At 37.9% G+C, this 20,025-nt stretch overlaps 2 protein-coding genes across 2 annotated transcripts; one reads left to right on the forward strand and one right to left on the reverse strand.

Annotated features, from left to right (window-relative positions):
* Window positions 1-15: 15 nt before the first annotated feature.
* On the forward strand, window positions 16-13,477 carry LOC141657545 (DNA topoisomerase 3-alpha). Its single transcript, XM_074464818.1, has 25 exons — window positions 16-452; window positions 1,591-1,769; window positions 1,860-1,932; window positions 2,691-2,813; window positions 2,960-3,081; window positions 3,166-3,238; window positions 3,340-3,456; window positions 3,937-4,020; window positions 4,151-4,330; window positions 4,540-4,668; window positions 5,301-5,375; window positions 5,650-5,739; window positions 5,822-5,926; window positions 6,967-7,001; window positions 9,007-9,136; window positions 9,297-9,349; window positions 9,427-9,523; window positions 9,817-9,855; window positions 10,007-10,085; window positions 10,258-10,329; window positions 10,521-10,604; window positions 11,489-11,656; window positions 12,041-12,158; window positions 12,697-12,950; window positions 13,067-13,477. The coding sequence occupies exons 1-24, from the start codon at window positions 162-164 to the stop codon at window positions 12,947-12,949; spliced, it is 2,769 nt and encodes a 922-aa protein (XP_074320919.1). The 5' UTR covers window positions 16-161; the 3' UTR covers window position 12,950; window positions 13,067-13,477.
* Window positions 13,478-14,760: 1,283 nt separating this feature from the next.
* LOC141657546 (pentatricopeptide repeat-containing protein At2g13420, mitochondrial-like) lies at window positions 14,761-19,995 on the reverse strand. The gene is made up of 3 exons (XM_074464819.1): window positions 18,214-19,995; window positions 16,840-17,068; window positions 14,761-15,260 (listed from the first exon to the last, which is right to left on the reverse strand). Exon 1 carries the CDS (start codon window positions 19,842-19,844, stop codon window positions 18,237-18,239), a length of 1,608 nt encoding a protein of 535 aa, XP_074320920.1. The 5' UTR covers window positions 19,845-19,995; the 3' UTR covers window positions 14,761-15,260; window positions 16,840-17,068; window positions 18,214-18,236.
* Window positions 19,996-20,025: the final 30 nt, after the last annotated feature.

A 20,025-nucleotide genomic window follows, 5' to 3' on the forward strand; every position in this document is an offset into this window, starting at 1 on the left:
TTTGGATTGAATTTTATGACGCCTCTCAAACATAAGCAAACGGGCGGGAAAATCAAAGGGAGAATTTAAAACCCCTCACATTTCTAAAAACACGCCCAAAATCAAAACCCCCAAATTATCTCTCACCCAAAACCCTAGAAACCCTATTCCGGCAATCTCCGATGGCCGGAAATCGTCCGATTAGAGCTCTAAACGTTGCAGAGAAGCCTTCAGTGGCGAAAGCCGTGTCCGCAATTCTCTCCGGGAACCGTGCTAGGATGAGAGAAGGTAGGTCAAGGTACAACAAAATTTACGAATTTGAGTATACAATTCGTGGTCAACCTTGCCATATGCTCTTCACTTCCGTCACCGGTCACTTGATGGAACTCAAATTTGATGATCGCTATCGTAAATGGCATGGCTGTGATCCTGCTGATCTTTATCAAGCTCCTGTTCACAAATTTGTACCTGAAGTAAGATAATTTGTCCTTACTCAACCATTAAGATAATGTGGCATTTTTTTGGCGTGAGAACAGTGTTTGTTTTAGGGATGTATCAAATATGAGTAATTCATCATTTTAGTTGTCATGATTTCATAATTGGTGCTATTTGCTGGCGTTATCATATGCTGGATACATATCTATTTGAGGCGATTAGTTAATCAGTTTCGGTGTAAGGCAATACTCGAAGCTAATTATTATCAAGGTCAGGGCAGTTGGAATGATAATTGCATTGCCATTTACCATAGTGCTACAAGGGCTTCCGCTAATGGTGGAGTACGGGGTTCTGATGTACGCAGACTTACCCATGTGTTCAAAACCCATATAGACTATTTTTTGTTGACCCTGGAATGATAATCGCATTGGATGGATGCTCTCTCCCTCCAAAGTCAAGTGCTACTTACATTCCAAACCCACTAACAAAAGGGTGAGACCGTGAGACTAGAGTTCTTGGTTATGAAGGAAGCACATAACAATACAAAGACGCATAGTCACTTTGGCAAATTATTTTGCTCTATTAAATCATAAATGATAACCAAAACATAGAGAATTTTCGGGTTTAACGGGAATGTAAAAAATGTGTAATGGATATTAAGAAGAGTGGCCACTATGGAAGGCCATAACATCCTTTGAAATTGTGTTTATGTTAGAAAATCAGGCTTGTTTCTACTTTGTAACATGTGTTGACAGAGAGCTAGTAAAATTCTGATTGATATGTCATTGCAACGCTTACAATTCCTTTAGCGGCTTTCCTATCAACTTTTCGTTTGCATGAACAAAAGAAGATTAAAATTGGTGTTGTAACTGCTGCCTCTTTTTGTGTCAATTGAGCGTAGTTTCTGAAGACATGTGATATGTGTTCTTGTACGGTCTTAAATACTTGTAGTTATTATCCTTTTGCTGTCTTTTCTGTTAGTTGGCTTGCTGATGTTCTGCCAAGATGCACAATCTCAGTTGGTTCTGAGATTTTAGGATTCTTAACTTAAATAGTTTTTAAATCTTCTTTGGGCCAAGTCTTTCTTTCACTGCCATTACAAAGTTAGTAATGCTTTTATGTTAGGAGCGTGGAGTATTATTAACTGATAAAATTCTTGGCTAAATTACAATTCAGGATAAATTGGACATCAAGCGGACACTTCAGCAGGAAATTAGGAACTGCCAGTGGCTAATTCTATGGCTCGATTGTGATAGAGAAGGAGAAAATATTGCATTTGAGGTGGTTGACGTCTGCACTGAAGTAAACCACAATTTGAATATATTGAGGGCTCGTTTCTCTGCATTGATTGACAGGTATGGAATCTTTTACTGTGGCTCCCTCAACCTATCATTCTTGGAGGTTTAAGTAATTGTATCTATTTATCATGATCTCGTTGTTACCAGGGCTATCCATGAGGCAGTGCAGAACCTTGATCGTCCAAATAAACTGTTTGCTGATGCTGTAGATGCTAGGCAGGTTAGTCTCTTGAGGCACATTTTTTGAACTTTATATTTTGTACTCCCTCCATCCCGGCAAATTGTCGTACTTTGGTTTTGGCACAAAGACCAAGGAAATGAAAGGTGGCCTATTATTAGATGACAAGTGGACCAAATTGAGTGTGAATGATCAAATTGTTCATCAAATGCAATCCTAAAATAGAAAGGACAACAATTGACCGAGACACCCAAAAATGGAATAGGACAACAAATGACCGGGACGGAGGGAGCATTTGTTACCCCAAATGCTGTCCTGTCATTTTTCTTATCTTGTGGGACATGTTAATTAATTTGCTAGCAGGCCTTTGTTCCATGCAAGATTGTTTGCTGTGTCTACTGACGGTGTTGTTAGACTTGTGGGTCGGTTAAAATCATTGAACAATGCTTCAAAGAGTCAGGAAGAACAACTGGTCATTAAAATTAGACCGTACACGATGCAGTGTTGGGGTCTTCAGTACACTAGAGTCTAGATTATAGCAGAGAATTAAATGATAGTTTCGCAACATATATCATATGTGGAAGCTAATTGATGTAATTTCACCTGTATTGAGTATTTTCCCTATTTTTGTTTTTACAAGCTCGGATCTTAATATTGAGAAGCAAACTACATTTCACCATGCATCAAAATTAGAAGACACCCATAAAGATCATTCTAGTTTCTCTATGCTGACATTGTTTGTTTCACCTCCCTCTTGAGCCAATTGACATGCCACAAAGTTATTTTTGATGCTTCTGTAGGAGATAGATCTACGTATTGGTGCTTCTTTCACAAGGTTCCAGACTATGCTTCTTAAGGACGCTTTTGACTTAAATATTGATACTGCTGACAGAAACATTATTTTGAGTTATGGGCCGTGTCAGGTATTACCATTCACTAGCTAGTTGCTAAGTATATTAGTTTCATTTCTAATATTATTGGCAGTTACAACTTACAGGTCATGTTCGATGATATCTTCCTATACCTTTGCATTCTTGTCATCATTTGACTCGACACCTTTTTTTTACAGTTTCCTACACTTGGCTTTGTCGTGGAAAGGTATTGGGAAATACAAGCTCATGAAGCAGAGGAGTTCTGGACAATCAAATGTTCTCATAACTCGGAAGAAGGAATTGCTACCTTTAGTTGGATGTAAAATATGTTGACATCATTCTTTTAATTTTAATGTAACTCCTGACATATCTCTTAGTGATCCAGTTAATGACTTTTTCACAGACGTGGCAATATGTTTGACTATACCTGTGCAGTAACCATTTATGAAATGTGTGTTGAAGAACCCACTGCAACTGTGAGTAGAACGATAATTCATTAATCGTTGTTTACTTTTATGTTTAAGTTGGCATCCTTGCTGAACAGTGACCTCAATTACTTGCTAATTGGTGAAAACAGGTTACACAGGTTAGGAAACAAGAAAAACTGAAGTATCCTCCTTATCCATTGAGTACGATTGAGCTTGAAAAACGTGCATCTCGGTACTTTAGGATGAGTTCAGAGCAGACAATGAAGGTAATATCTGGAGTTTATTACTGCTGTATTTATTAATTTCTCTTCACAGCATCAAGTTCTCTTTGTCTATCTTTGAAGATACATTTTTAAAGCATAAGCAAATTTTACTTCTGCAATCGTTTGAAAGTGTGAGAGTACTATTTGCGAAGTTTATTTACCGTATCACGTCGTCTTCAAAATTCTGGTCTACAGTCAGATAATGGTGGAACTAAGAACTGAAAATTTGTTTCAATCTGCTGTGTTATTGATTATATTGTGCTATGTTAGCTAGAATTGTATCAGAATATCGTAATATGCTTATAAGAACGTGGAGAATGCAAGGTCTAAGTTTTTAGTGTGTACTTTTTTCACTGACATTAGCCCGATATGAGCTTTAAAATATTTGACTCTTCGAGAAAATTCTTGTTTCTCTGAAAATTTGTTGTTGCAGTCACATGCTGGACACTTTCATTTACTAGCAAAATTCTGTATACTTCTCAGGTGGCAGAGGAATTGTACCAATCCGGTTTCATTAGCTATCCTCGAACTGAAACTGACAGTTTTTCAACCTCAACTGATCTGCGTGTAGGTAACTCTGTCGTCTTTCATGCCAAATTTATCATTCATTGCACCCGTTGTTGCTCACATGCATACATACACCATTATTTCTAAAAATTTCACGAAGAAGAAATGACTAATACCTGAAATTTTCAAGGCAATTGTGCAAGAACAAGAAGGTCATCCCATTTGGGGCCAATATGCTCAGCGTTTATTAAATCCTGAACAAGATCTTTGGAGGAATCCAGGAAGTGGAGGCCACGATGACAAGGCTCATCCACCTATTCATCCGACAAAATTTTCTGCTGGAGAGTCTGGGTGGAGCCAAGATCACCATGTTAGTCCGCAATTATTATTACTCTATCGTTTTTGATGGTTAATATTCTTTTACCAGTGGTTATTGTATTAGACAGAACTTTTTTGCTATTTTTATAATTCTGTTCAATATGTCCCATTGAATGTTAACTATATTATAACCACCGAAGGATATAAGAGCCATCGTTTGTCTATGAATCTTGATGAGTTTGTTCTTTTGTCCATTTGCAGAAAGTATACGAGTTAGTTGTTCGGCATTTCCTGGCATGCGTCTCTCAACCAGCTGTAGGGGCTGAAACTGTTGTAGAAATAGATATTGCTGGTGAACTCTTTTCTGCCTCTGGGAGAATGATAATTTTGGTAAGTTCTACATCCTTCATCATCACTAGAACCACAATCATTTTGATATAACGATTCTGTCTCTCGGGATATAATATATGCTTCTAGTTTGAGGTTATTTGACCTATACCTCTAGATACTTATATACTACTTTCTAGTGGGAGAAAAGTTTTTGCAGATTTGGCAATTTTGACATCATTTCTATACATTTTTTGACTGAAATATTTGGTTTTAGAGGCTCCTTATCTTAAGTTTAAAAACTGTGTGGACCGCAGCCCTTGCAATTTAAAGCCACCATCTTTTTCGTTCTACTGGTGCCAATTAGGACTTAGGAGGCATTTATGTTAAGGTACATTTAGAGTACTTGGAAACAATTAAGGTAAATGGGGTACAATTTAGGCCTGCCGCCTGTGACATGCTAAGAGACGTCATATGTATGTGTGTGTGTGTGTGTGTGCGTGCGCGCCCTTTTCAAGAAATATAAAATTGAGCTAGATACTATTTTGAGTGTGGGCCTGTGGGGCACATTTTATCATCTAATGATTGCAGATTTAGCAGGTAGCTCAACATTAGTTTGATTACTTTGATGGACTTGTGTATCTGGTTTGAGAGTATCTTTCCATTCTTTCTAAGCTACTCTTCTTGTTGTGCAGAAAAATTATCTGGATGTTTATAGATATGAAACTTGGGCTGGTTCTGTGATCCCAACTTTTCTGGTTGGACAGCAGGTTTGCTTTCGTTTTCACCCAGGATCTGAATATATTTAGATTATTATCCTGCTTTTAAATTATCCAAGTCCTTATTTAACTAGAGATCTTTCTACTCCAATATTTTATGTTACTTCAAAGTTGAATGGAGTAAATACAGCTAGGTGGAATTGATCCTAAGGAAAAAAAAAGTAAATTTTGTTTATGAAACTTTTCATCGCTCTAACTCATGCAAACTAGGCATTCTGCCTCTTGTACTATGAGGATTCTGTCATTTGAGATTTGTTATCTGCAGTTTGCTCCAACTACATTGAGTCTAGACTCGGGAGTTACCAGGCCACCACCGCTATTAAGTGAAGCTGATCTGCTGAGCTGCATGGACAAAGTATGATTAATTTTAAACTGAACAATTTGGCGTGAGATTCTTACTACCATTTTTGTAATGTTGTGATGCCTCCTACACACAGTCAGGAATTGGAACTGATGCAACCATGCATGATCACATCAAGAAGCTACTGGATCGTTGTTATGCTACTAAAGACGCAAATACTCGTTTTTCACCCACTAATCTTGTAAGTTATGGGCCATATAGGCTGTGATATCTTGACTATCTATATGTGATCTCATATTGCCTAGTTGCTGTCGGTGCTGTCAACATTGTATCATTTTTTTTTTCTCTCTTCAATGGTTAGATTATGGAAAACACTGTTCTCGTTCTTGCTTGTTTTAAATCTTAGTGGCCTTTTTACCTGATTATGATTTTATCTTTGGCTTTCTAGTTGGACTCTTGATGTGTTCTTACCATTCTGTGTTCATTTTGTTAGAAATTATGCCATAGCAGATGCCTTCCAAAGTTGTTCACCTTTTTCATTTATAGGACTTTAAGAAAGAAACATTGTAGTTTTTACACATGATGATGATGACTTAGTGTTTATGGCCCTTATCTAACCCAAACATAGTATGTGGGGAAATTTACATGTACCATTGAAGCTACTAGAAGATGGGCGTGCCCCTCTTTCATCATGTTTCCGTAGATGATAATCTTGAATGCTTGTATTCCACATCCACTTCGCTGCTTACTGTACTACTCTATGCCCGGGTACGAACTCGTCAATTTCTGTGAAAACTGAAAATTGTATTCAATTTTGTTATTTTATTATTCGCTCTTGTTAATAGGAGGAACAATGGTAAAATATAATTTTAAATTTCTTTGGGACGGAGAAATTCAACAGAACAAGCAAACTTTGACAGGGCTTCGTATATGCTTCTGGGTGCAATTCTTCAATACTCCATCTATGCATCCAGCTTATTTCACCCTGTTGCCTTGTTGGCTAGCCTAATTTTTTTGGTTTTGCCAATCTGTTAATTCTATGGTTGCTGCTTTTGCTGTTATGTCTTGTGTTGCTAGTGGATCTTGATTAAGTAATTCAAGAAGTGGGGACAAAAAAGTCAATGAAAGTTGGTTATTTATCTATTTTTCATGCATTTGTAGCAAGTTGTTCCGTTTATCCGGTGTGATGTTAATCTGAGTTTTGACTTTTATAGCTAACCACCAACGTTATCTAAATCACTATAATACTGGGCGTTTGTTTGTTTATTTACCTTTTTTCAGGGAGAGGCATTAGTTATGGGATATGATGATATGGGGTAAGTTATCTTTGCTCCTCTCTTCAATCTCTAGTGTTACATAAGTGCACTGAAGTATATTAATTGTTTTAGAATATAGATAGTGATTGGCATAAGCTAAGAAAAGTTGGAAATTGTTGATTGTTTATTGAAATTTATTTGATTTGATTTGTCATTTTTTTCCCTTAGAAATACAATCACCTCCAAATATTTGAGTCATCGTAATTCTTGATTTTCTATCCTCGATTTTTGGTTTGTTCACACACTCTTTACTGGGTATCTTGGAAAAAAAAAGAACATGAATAAATTCCCAAAGCGCCTCCCGTCTGTGATGCTCGGACTCTTCACTTGACCCTGAGGATCCGGTGGACGAGGATCAAACTACTCGGTTGAAATGAGAAATCGGTGTGTCAGGCGCCACTATCGCGTGGATGACTTTTTTAATCTCTAATAAAGTCATATTCATGTTAAACATGAAAAACTATCTTTTTACTTTTTTCTAATAATCAATTTATTTTCAAAAAAATGTTTTCTAGAAAATCCCTTTTGAGATTTCTGGATCGGACCCTCGGATCCGTGTTATCGGAAAGCATCAAAGCCTCCCGTTATGTTACTCAAACTACTCGGTTGAAAGTGTCAGGCGCCACTACGCGTGGGATATGAGTATACAACTATCTTATCTATGTTAAATGTTTTCTAGAAAATACCTTTTGGTCTCTGCTCTTACAAGTTTATGAAAAGTTGACGTATCTTCTTCGCTCTAGGTATAACGAGAACTTCTTTGCGGAAAGAGAAGATCTAACATGATTCAAACCCATATCATCAAAACAATTTGGGTTAACTGACAATAATTATCCCTATCATCACATGCTCCATAGATTGAAGGGAAAATCTATAGTACGACAGTTTGGCCGGCCATGTTATTGGGCACTTAATATTAGGTTACGGAATAGTGCCACATTTATGCGAGGAATATGGTGCAGATATGCATGCTATAGTGGATGTGAGGACTTGTAAGAAACGATCGATTGGACAAAGTAGGACTAATATCTATTTAAGGTTTGATCATGGACAATCATCTAAAGTTGTTTGGCCATCTCATCGAGAGATCAATTAACGTCCTGATTAGTAGCGTAAGATTGGTGAAGGCATGAGATTGTGAAGGGTTGAGGAGAACCAAAGAAACCTTGGATGTGACTGAGATTGATACGTGTGTACATAGGGTGAAGTGGAGGGAGATAATCTATGTGGATGAGATGGCCTTACTTTATATTTTCTTACCTTTTATTTTGTTTCCCTTTTTTTCTTTACGAGAACTTTTTCTCTTGGCACATTTCTTTCTTCTCTTTCCTTTGGTTTCTCAAACTTTTCATTCGTTTTCCTTCATTCTTGTTTTGCCCTTTGCAACTCCTTTTACTCTTAGTTTAATGATTGTATCAAGTTTTATTTTTATATTCAGTTTTGTTTTTCAATTTCCTCTTATTTTTCTTGCTGTCTTATCTATTATCACTTATTCCTTTGGTGGCCCTCTTTAATATTTCTTGCCCATGGTCTTTTTGGTTTTGCTTTTTAACTTCTATGTGTTTGACCGTGGTTGTGCTTTTTATGATAGTCTATATTAGCAGCAACAACCATAACAACAATGCCTTCGTCCAAAATGGCTTATGGCGTATAAAGTGAATCGTCACCATGAAAAGTGAAACAAGAAAAAAAGTATGTAAAAAGGTCAAAATTTCAAATAAAGAAATGTGAGAGAATGAAAGATATAAATGTATACGCCAAGCGATACATAGGTAAGACGGATGTAAAGATAGAGGAAACAAACGAAAAACTAAAACAAGGGAGGTTATTATCTTTGATGAGAGTTGCTCACTATAACTTTCCATGTTTTTTTTTTCTTTTTATGTAAAACCTGGTGTCAACTTCATTTTTTGTGTAAAGCTGCTGGTGCATGTACCGTTGTCTGTTTTCCATGGCTCTTGACATGATTGATTTTGAGCTCCGTGCTTTGTGTTTCAATTTTCAGTTATGAGCTCTGGAAACCCTATCTCAGATCCAAAATGGAGGATGATATGAAGGCTGTTAGCTTAGGGACTAAGCGAAAAACTGATGTACTGGCGTCTGGTTTACTGGAAATGAAGACTTGTTTCCTAGATGTAAGTCATCATATGTCTATCAAATCATGAAGCATCTAATATTTCAGTTCTTCTGGTATATCTTTTAATGCTCCTCTTTATGTGGCGTGTGATAAAATGACGTCCAATAATTTTGTTCTAACATTTGAATCTGAGTTAGTGCTTCTACTTGATTTTGCAGGCTAGGCAGAGCAAAGTAAAACTCTTTGAAGCTATGGAAGTCTTTTTTGACAGGTGTGTCATCAGTTAATATAAAGCTGAACAACTGAACATCAATCTTTGCTCACTCACACAAGTATATTTGTATACAGAACTAACAGAACTGGGATGGAGGAGCAGCACGCTCTAGGAGTTGCTCGGCGGTGTGGCCTCTGCCAAGAGACGGATATGGTTCTTAAGCGGAAGCCGGTGAGACATTGAAATGAATCAAATAATAATTTACCTTCATTTTGAAGGTTCTGTTGGCGTCAGTTATCTTTTGCCATTTAATATTTTCTGATATTTTCTAACTTATTTTATTTTTCTTGCAATCTTAGCTCTTGGCATAATTGTAGGTTTACAAACATAAGCTATTAACTATTACCATGTAAATATGTAATCATCAGTGATAAGATATTGGAGCATACTTTTGAATCTACATTTTGAAGTATGAAAAACTGCTTCACTGACTTTTTGACTGCTTTGGAATTCATTGTTTGCAGGATGGAAATTTTATGGTTGGATGCTTAGGTTATCCCCAGGTTTGTAATTCTTGTATTGTGATTTTTTACACCTTGAGCTTGGAATCCCAAATCAAACTATGGGCTTCTTGCTCATGCACTCTCCCTGGTTTAGGCTATCCAACATGGACAATTCAGGCCATTACTAATTAGAGTTTGTTGCAATGTATAGTGTAGGAATGTTGTGTGGCTACCTGGGTCTATTTCTGAAGCAGCTGTCACATCTAATACATGCACCTCATGCTTGCCAGGTTCCTTATTTTACATTTGTTAGATCTTAATCTTATGTGTGCAAGCGGGCCGAGCGCCCATGAGTGTAGGTGTTAGAATTTAGCTACATTTTCATTATTTTCTTGATAATGCCCCCTCGTTTATCTATTAACTTTATTTCTCGTTAGTATTACTAACTGGTTTGTGTTATAGGTCCAGTTTTCTTGATTCAGTTCAAGTTCCGCCGGTCAGAAATACCTCCAAATTACAATGTTGACCACTTAGGTATTCCTACTGACTATAATGGTTGCGTAATAAATCTGTGCTACTCTGATGAAGAACCCTGTACTACATGCAAAATTTAAGTGATTGTAATTTTAGACTCCATATTATTAATGATTTATGAAGGTTTTTCTGTTTATATAAAGTATGTAAGTGCTGCCGTTGTGATATTCAACAGTTGTATATTCACTCAGGCTGCATTGGCGGATGTGATGACACACTCAGACAGTTGACTGAGATATGTGGAACGGGTTCTCGCAATCTTTCTGGAATGTCAGGTATCACGTGCTTCTGTTTTTGTTCTCACTTTTTAAGGATGATTTGGAGATTGGTTGTAGGTAAAGTTTTTAAAGCCCACATCTCAAACCAAACCTACACAAGTCAGACTGCAATATACAGTAACACCTGACAGTTTCAGTCCAGTAATGATGCTGATAAAGGGTAGCACATTATATTTTATTTTATTTTAAACGTCTTCACTTAGAGCATGACGTAGAATCTATTAGTATAACATGTAATGCGCGATATCATGTGCACTGTGCAGTGCATGATTTGTTAAAGTTCATGTGGTTGGAGTATAACTCTCGAGATTGCTCCATGCTAATTGGTATTGTTTCCCTTGAGATGAAACAAGTAATAAAGTTATAGCCGATTCTGTTGCCGCTGTTCTGGTATATATCTTGCATTTGCACGTGTTCTCAAATTTTTTTAAGGCTACGTGTGAGTTGGGACTACTTGAATAAATAGATCTGGAAAGGTAATTGCCTTGAAGTTTGTTGTACTTTAAAACTTCTGCGCAGATCATATGTTTGTTTATTTACTTGCAATAATCGTTGCACGGACCAGACTTGATCTCAAAAGTTCTGGAGACTTGGTTGTCCATCGGCTTAATCTATTTCCAATGAAGCCTAAGACTTGATCAAAGCTATTCTTGACTATGCGAAATAGTCTCTTTGTATTTTCAATAGAATAGCAAGGTTGCATACATCCAACTCCCTTATCCTACGGCTAAAGTCCAAGGCCCTAAGATAGTGTCGTCATTACTGGTAGTGGTCCATTTCCTAAGTTAATTAGGGGATTGATAGAATAGTTGGACACTGGTTTGGTTTCCTTGTCGTTTATGTTTTATGGATTTTTACTGCCACCATTTTTTAACACATAGCATCAGCGAGAGGCCGAAATTCAACAACTTCTGGCAGCAACCCGACAAGCAATGTAAGGCACACTGCATGCACCCATTGCAGACAGACAGGACATAATTCAAATAATTGTCCTTCCCAAGTCTCAACATCTGGAAGTGCAAGGTCTCAAGGAACTAACAGCCAAAATGGTATGCTTTTGATCTGATGTGCTTAGTAATAGTATTGTTGACCCAAAACCTGACTTTGGATGATTCTTGCTTTTAAAGCTGAATTGAGCATGATCTTACATTATCACTTAATTAGTTACTGTATGATGTTTTTGACTGGAAAGTGTCCAGGACTTTTCATAATGTTTGGTGGATATAATTAATTAATTACTCTACGCAAACAATGTAAAATAGAATGTACGGAGTAATAGTTTAGTTTCCTGAAATACAATAAAAAGATGAACGAGGAGTATACTCAAATATGTATTGCATCTGCATGTAATCTGTCTTCTGTCAGTTTACACAGTTAGGTGCCTGTGGACATGCCTACTGCTCCCTGATTTCTATCGATTCTATGGTTGACAGGGGTTTCATCTGTAGCTTGTAATTCTTGTGGAGAACCGTGTGTATTACGAACAGCAAATACTGCAAATAATAGGGGCAGAAACTTCTATTCATGTCGACCGGAGTGCAGATTCTTTGTGTATGTATATCTTCTCTTATTTCTCGGGTTTACAAATCTATCTTGTCTTTTTCACTTTTTTGGGGAGGAAGCCGGGAGGGAAAAATTCACATCAATATTCCGTTTATTGTTGGCCATGTGGTGCTGCACTCATATCAGTTGGCTGGCATTATTCTTATTCTCAAGGGAAGTCTTTCACAGACGCAATATGCAATCATGTAAAAGTGTAAAACCTAATTATTAGTGATGGTGTCGTCTTTAAATCAGAAGAAATAGACAATCTAATCATGTTAAAACTATTTTGACCCAAACCAGAAAAAGAATAAACTGAGGGATCCAAACCTAAATTGAACCTATTCGTGACAACCTGTGCTTAAAATGGCTTGATCTAATATGACCAGAAAAAACTACTAACCCTGAAAGCAACTTGAAGTCTTGAACCCAAACTGGCGCGTACTTGGACTTAAAATGACCAAACCCATTTCTCGAATTACATTTGCCATTTCTAGGCAACACTAGGTATCCTCTTGTTCATTAATTCTGATTTTGATATTAACAGGTGGGAGGATATGATTCAAAATGATGCCAGACAACAGGGGCCCTCCCATACCAATGGTAGAGGCTCAAATTCTAATAGCAGAGGAAGGGGTAGCCGTGGCAGGGGTCGTGGGAGTCGTGGTGGTGGTGGTGGTGGTGGTGGACGTGGTAATGCAGGGACATTTGTGTCAGCAACTGGTGATCCTGTCAGAAGTTGCTACAATTGCGGTGATCCGTCTCACTTTGCAAATGCATGTCCTAACCGTGGCAATTAAGGTAAACCCTTTTCTCTCTACTGAAATGTTATTAACAATACCATGAAATCTGCAGCATTTATTATATCCAACTCATGTTATATTTGTTTTCAATGTATCATATCTATTTTATGCCAGATTATTTCATCGGCACACTCGAGAACTGCTTCACTATCTCATACTTATTTCCTCCAAACACTTGTTCCTGCTATTGGAAAATAGATGGTTGTCGTAAGAGATGTAACTGAGTTCTGATCCTGATCGAGGTTGCTCTTTGATGAACGTGTAGCACTCTACAGACTACTGGAATACAGGATCCAAAGAATACGTAGGTTTTTCATCAAACAATGCTAAAGATATAAATATAGAATCACTGTCAATGGAGCTGTTTTATTTCTGAAGAACTTACACAGTGACAACTTTAATTTATTAGACCTTCTAAAACAAGTCTATGATTTTTTTTTATTTTTTTTTGGTGAAGCCATGACTCATGAGCCCACGAAATTGATGGATGTATATAATTTTCCATGTTGACTGGCTTGTCTTTCCTGTTTGTGTGACTGAGCACTGATTTTGGGATCTAATCCTTATACCTAGTTTTTAGTTACAATAAAGGTTGACCTGATTCCCACTGTGTTAAGATACCCAGTTCTGTTGATGGTAGACATTCTCTAAACACCACAATATAAGCCCTCAATAAGGTCGGTAGTTTGCCCTGACCTTATACACTCTGATCTAAACTTTCTAACACAAAAAAACCTAATTGTTTTATAAGGACCAATTTTAAGTAAATGTCAAATAAGACTTGCTCGCTCATTTGGTTCATCTATTCTCATCAGATTTCTGGTGTTTCTGCCGTAGTTTCGTCGACTAGTTTTTAAGCTTGTCTCATCAGTCCAACCAAATAGTGGGGTATTCTAAAAGGTTTAATGTATAGGACTAGCAAAATGATTGTCTCATTTATCTGAATTTGTGAGATTTGGCAAAACTGACCCTAGGAACACAATCTGAATTGTTGGGAACCCGATCCGATAAAACCGAAAATTGGGCGAATCACAACTGACCTGCGCTACCTGAGGTTGAACCGATAAACGACAACTGTCATTTGTCCTAATATGAGTTGGAACTGACTGAAACCGATTTGAAATAACCAGAAGCAACATGCGACACGATTTTTACGCAATTAGGTGGATGACTTGAAAATAAATTAGGTCCAAAACTCCAAATAAAATCAAATTGGCGCTCATTTTATTTTTTAACCCAACCCCGTTAGTGACCCGTACTAAACTGACCTGACTTGTCAATCGATAATGATCTAACCCGTTGATTACCCGACATGACCCCTAACCGACCTGAAACCGTCATTGACCTGACACAACCCAACCTGTTATAACCAATTCACTTTGACTCGAGGCTTAACTGATCGGAGTGACTTGACAACCACCTCAATTTTTTTTTTTTTTTTTTTCTTGAGAGGTATATTCCACAAAGGAAAGGCCGATCGCCTTTTAAGTTTTAATGACTTGTTAACTCTATCGGGTTGTGAAAAACATAAAAGCTAAGTACCGGAATCCATACGAGAATGCAGAAATGTACCCTTGTGTATGTGCATCATATGCTGTTGTATACGGCAGGTTTAGCGTTTGACCTTATTTCAAGGTGGAGGGAGCTCCATAAGACCAAGGATACAGTCCGAGCATTTCAAGAGCATGTGCATCAACCAGCGCTCATGTTTGTAAACCACCCAACCAGTCTTTACGTGTGATCTTTTAGTTTGAAATGAGAGACTGCAACAATATTGTTTCATGTAACATGTAATCAAAGTCCTGAGATTGCAACAAAATTGCTTAATAAGATGTGTTCGCCAAATTCAAATGACAGGGGTTAATAGAGGTCACCACATTTTGATGAGTAAAAAAGAGGATACTACGTTGATGTGTGCTTCATAAAATTCCACAACGGAAATGCGTGAGCAAACATGAAAGACTATCATCGATGATGGAACATGTAATCTATTTCTACTGCAGGTCAAAGATGTCTGATCTACTAGCTTCTGTCTGTTCGCCATTCCTTGTTGTTTTTGGGTCTCGTTCGCAGCCTTCACGAGTCCAGATTATGTAGCATTTTCATGGGGGCATGTCTTTTTCCCAATGCATTTCATTTTCAAGTATCCTAAACCTCCCAAGATACATGTTGAAACACTAGGTTAGGAGAGTAAAAGGAATTTCTGCAGTAGATAAAAGACCATGACACTTCAGATCCATCTGCATAATCCAAAGCCGAACGGAAGCCCTAATGGTTGACTTGTACTGTCATTTTCGGCTCTTCATGTCTGCATAGAGATGCAAAAAAAAAAACAAAAAAAGATAAACTAACTGAAACAAAAGTCAGCATTGCATCCAGTGTTTTTTGACACTTCATATCACCCTCGCATACCTATGTCAGAGGCTCGGACATGTTATCCCACTTAGATACTTCATTAAAGCTAAATCATATACTACTATTATTATAGATAGCTGAGCCAGACTAAGGATGAAAATGAGTCTTGCCGTGTGACGTGCCCTGTGGTCAGATCCTAAAATGGCCCATCTAGCATAGTGCCAACTGCCATGTCATGCCCTACTTAATTGGAAAAATGGCGCCACTCCAGAGTCCAGACCCATCCCAGACCCCTAAATCGATCTGATTCTGCTCAGTTTTACAATAAGAAACTTGTGTGCATTTATGATGAGCAATTTACACAGGTTGAAGTATAGAGCTATAGACTTGTCTTGTACCAAAGATCAAACCACCAATTTTTTTGTACAATCACATAGATAATTTGGAGTAAATATTTATGTATGTATATATGAATTACTCATTATTGGAAGTTTGAAATTTGATTAGTACCAGAGACGAAGAATGTAAGACTGAATTAAAGATAGAGAGATAAGTAGAAGATAATTTATACAAATAATTTTAAAAACAAAGCAACATGACGTGCCAAAAGGCACAGCCAACAGGCCTCGACTCCTAGAGCTGGCCTTTCATTGGCATTCTTCTCGTGTCTGGCTGTATATTTTATAAATTGCATGACTAAGCTCATGAGGGCCATTGTGCAATAGGCTGTGTCAGTCCTGAGCTAAGCCTGTGCTTGGCCGCGCTTGCTCGGTGTCTACAACCAAAGTTCCACCATAAGTTTGAGACTTGGCATACGTGTATAATACTTCTAGCCATGTTCTGGCTAAACTATTAAAATAGCAGAAAAGACGACTCAACACAACTGAAGGTCTTGAAGCTGCTCTCAACTCCCAACCAAGGAACATAACTAACACAGGGATGTGGGGAAAGAGGAGCATATCAATTTTGGAACAAATCTCTACTTACATAATTTCACCAGACAAAAATATGGAGTAGTCAACATAATGGGTTTGTTTGGATGAGAGGTCATTTATTTATTCGTAATGTTTTTTTCCGTAATTTTAATATTTAATTTTTCCATTTCATCATTTTTACTGTTTTTTTAGTTTTTTGAAAGGGAGTGGAGGCCGAGGGGGAGGTAGGGATGCAATATCCCTTGCCTGGATAACAAATGAGGCAAGGGAAATTGTGGGGGGAGATTTGGAGGGATCCATATTCCCTCTTCCAAGCTTAATTAAATCCCTCCAACATAGGAGAGATTTGGAGGGAAAACTCCTTTCCTCTATTCCCACATTTCCCTCCACTTTTACTATCCAAATACACCCAGAGAGTCAAATCAGCTATAATGAAGTTACCCTGTTCTAGGGATGATCTCCTGCGAGGCTGTGAGAGACACTTCAGATCAAATTCCTAATCATTAGAAAATGAAACAAGGAGAAAAGAACAAATTTCTACTCCGTACATCAAAAGTCAAGCTACGCAAATAAGAAGTTACAAGATGAGGATGTTACCTAAATCATACAAATGTCCCAATATTTACCGAGTAGTGAAGGATGCAGATATAAAATCTTCGGCCCACGGAGGTTCAAATTTGAAACCTTGCTGCTGACGTAAACTTTTACATTGCTTTCTTTACTTCCAAATTGAACTCAAAAATCTGATCGTGGATCTCATGTTTTCTTTTCCACATTGTCGCCTTGTTGGTGTCTATATTGTCGATGCAATATTTGTAGCCCTTCCCTATAAAACAAAGCACCAGAATCACATTTTAGATAGTCAGATTCAAGGAAAATGTCCAACTTCATAAATTTTATGATTTTATGCAGTTCAATTTACTAGATCATAAGCCTGACGTCCTCCATTGATTTTTAAAGATGAAATTTCTATATTGCTACAATAACATTAACTCAGTGCCTTGTAGGAAGCTTACCGACTGCGGAAATATTTTGGAGCTCATATATCAAATGTAAGATGAATAAATAGATTTATATACAAAAAAAAAAAAAACCTATAAATATTTGCCAATCAGATTGGTGGACAAAGCTTGTTAAGAATGTAGATTCATATTACTGCAAAATCACAGGGGAGTTGGAATGTAGATTCAGCTCAACTAGGTTTCCTAAGAATGTGATTGGGGAAACCAAGTTAACCAACTCATATTACCACAATGCTATACATTTTTTTAACGATGAATAATGACAAAGTTGCGTCTACTGCAAAATCACGAGGGATTGGGATGTATGCCTTACCCTTGTTAAAACACACAGGGGCTATTTCCAAATGCCCCATAATGAAAATTGTGCCGAGAATCTCACAGATAATTTAATTCTATCCCTAGTCCAGAAAAACCGTTTGAATTGCAGGGTATCAAATGAATTCAACCACCCACAAAATGTACAGTTTGCAGTATGTCAAAGCACCCTTTGCTTCATAATCCGACCAGCTTTAGAAAAAAAAAAAAGAGGTTAACAAAATAAACTTGAACTTGGCATTTTCATAACAAATTTGGTTAGTATCAGATTTGGCCTTATGCCTTTAATTTTGACAAATTTGGAAGGAGGCGGGTTCAACCCTGGCGTCGACGTCTATTAACCCCTTTTCCCATTTTCTGACTTCTAAAAAGACTGAGAATCATCGCCAAACTCCACTTAGTTTCCTCCATCATTACTCCTACCCTCAGAATACTGGAAGATGTATGTCTTACCATAGAGTGCTCGAAAATAATACTTTGTACTTTGGTTCAAGAAACACTAGGCATATGAATCTACATTCTTAACATAAAAGCTCAAATCGGTTTCCCAAAAACTACAAACTGAATTGTGGTAACATGATCATATTCAAAACCAAATTCAAATATGTTTCATATCAAGTTTTGAAAGGCATACCTCTATTCTAAGGAGACTACTCATCATCTCTGATATGGTTTAAGGTGATAATGCTCAAACTCTGACCCAAATGATACGGATTCCTCCTCGAGTTTCTTCTTCAATCTTCTCCAAGTTCGCAACTTATTGGCTTGTATTAGTCCTCGGTAAAGCGTCTCAAACGTAACCTTTTGAGGTAGAAACCCCTTCTCAATCATTTGCACGAAATATTGGCATGCCTCTTTCCATTTCTCTTTCTCAATCAATCCATGAACCAAAACAGTATACGAATCCAAATCGGGACCAGCCCCAGCTTCCTTCATATCATTCCATATCTCCTCTACGAATTCCATCCTATTCAACTTAACAAACATTTGCACCAAAATGTTGTAAGTATGCAAGCTAGGTACACACAATCCCTCCTTTTTCATCCTTCTATACAGCGCCAAGGCCTTCTCCACATCCTTCCTCCCTCTCAACTCCTTGAAAAAACAATTATATGTCACAGCGCTCGGTGTAACCCCACTCGTAACCATCTCATTCAATATTCTCTCAGCCTCCTCCAACATCCCACACGAGCTAAGACACTTAACAACCGAAGTATAAGTCACAACACTAGGACAAATCCCCTTCTCCTTCATCGTCTCCAACCGATCCAAACACAAGTGAGGCCTATGAGCCCTACTACACACATGTAACACAATCGAGTGACTAGTCACATCAGGCTCAATCCCTCTCTTACGCATTTCATCAAACACCTTATCTGCAGCTCGAACCACCCCCTCAAACCTTTCATCTGGGTGCAAACTCGATTTCCGACAAATACCATCCAACAATACATTGTAGGAAACCACATTAACCTCAATCCCACTCTCCTCCATCTCCCTCAGCAATCTCTCCGCCATATCAACCCGCCTAATCTTACACCAACCCGACATCAAAACGGTATAACCCTTCACATCAAACTCAAAACCAGTCTTTCTCCACTTGTTAAACAACTCCATAGCAATCTTAACATACCCATATTTACACAAAGTATCCATAACATAAACACAATCACTAACACTTCCCTCACATTCAGTAAACCCCGGCATATCATCAAACGCCCGAATCGCTTGCCGGGTCAACCCGGCAGCAATCAGGCGTCGAATTAAAATCAAAAACGTAGAATTTCTAGGTTTTAGGTTTAGGGTTTGATTTTCCGGCATGGAAAAAATCAATTGCCACGCAACGTCGAACTGTCGGACTTTTCCGAGAATGTCGATTAGTATATCGAAGGAAGTGACGTCAATGGCGGAAGAAGAGTGAGGGGTAGAAAGGGAATAATTAAAAAAAGCAAGGGCAATTTTGGAAAGATGAGAAAGACGAAGGAGGGTTTGATGAAGAAGAATGGTGGAAGAGAGAGAAATACCATGAAGTTGAAGAGATGATTCCATGGCGTGAAAAGGGTTGTGGTGAGAAATTAGGATGTTTGCGATAATGTCGGCTTCTTGACATGGTTGTAAGGTTGGAAGGAAAGGCTTTGTCGTTGTTGTTGGAGATGACGATGATGAAGATGAATGGAGGGATGAAGAGGAGAGAGAAAGAGAGAGTTTGGGGAGAAAATGGAGGAGAGAGGGGAGAAGGTGTCTGGGAGTATGGAGTGCCGCCATTGTTGGAGTGAAGGTTGTGAGGTCAGGAGGAGCTATTGTTGCCTGATCAATAGTGTGTTCGACTGTTCGAGCGGACTACCCTCCGATCGACCGGATTGGACCGGACATCATCGATTCATAGGTGAGTAATTGGAAGGTCAGTTGGTATGTACGAGACTCTCATTAGGATCATTTTTGACAA

The sequence above is a fragment of the Silene latifolia genome, chromosome 5 (assembly GCF_048544455.1).
Source record: "Silene latifolia isolate original U9 population chromosome 5, ASM4854445v1, whole genome shotgun sequence".
NCBI classification, from domain to species: domain Eukaryota; kingdom Viridiplantae; phylum Streptophyta; class Magnoliopsida; order Caryophyllales; family Caryophyllaceae; genus Silene; species Silene latifolia.

Excerpts from the sequence above, each read along its gene's own strand:
- LOC141657546 (XM_074464819.1), bottom strand. The coding sequence starts at position 19,844 with ATGGCGGCACTCCATACTCCCAGACACCTTCTCCCCTCTCTCCTCCAT.
- LOC141657545 (XM_074464818.1), top strand. The coding sequence starts at position 162 with ATGGCCGGAAATCGTCCGATTAGAGCTCTAAACGTTGCAGAGAAGCCT. Across the intron at positions 5,740-5,821 it reads TGCTGAGCTGCATGGACAAA|TCAGGAATTGGAACTGATGC; the intron begins GTATGATTAATT and ends TCCTACACACAG. Across the intron at positions 7,002-9,006 it reads ATGGGATATGATGATATGGG|TTATGAGCTCTGGAAACCCT; the intron begins GTAAGTTATCTT and ends TTCAATTTTCAG.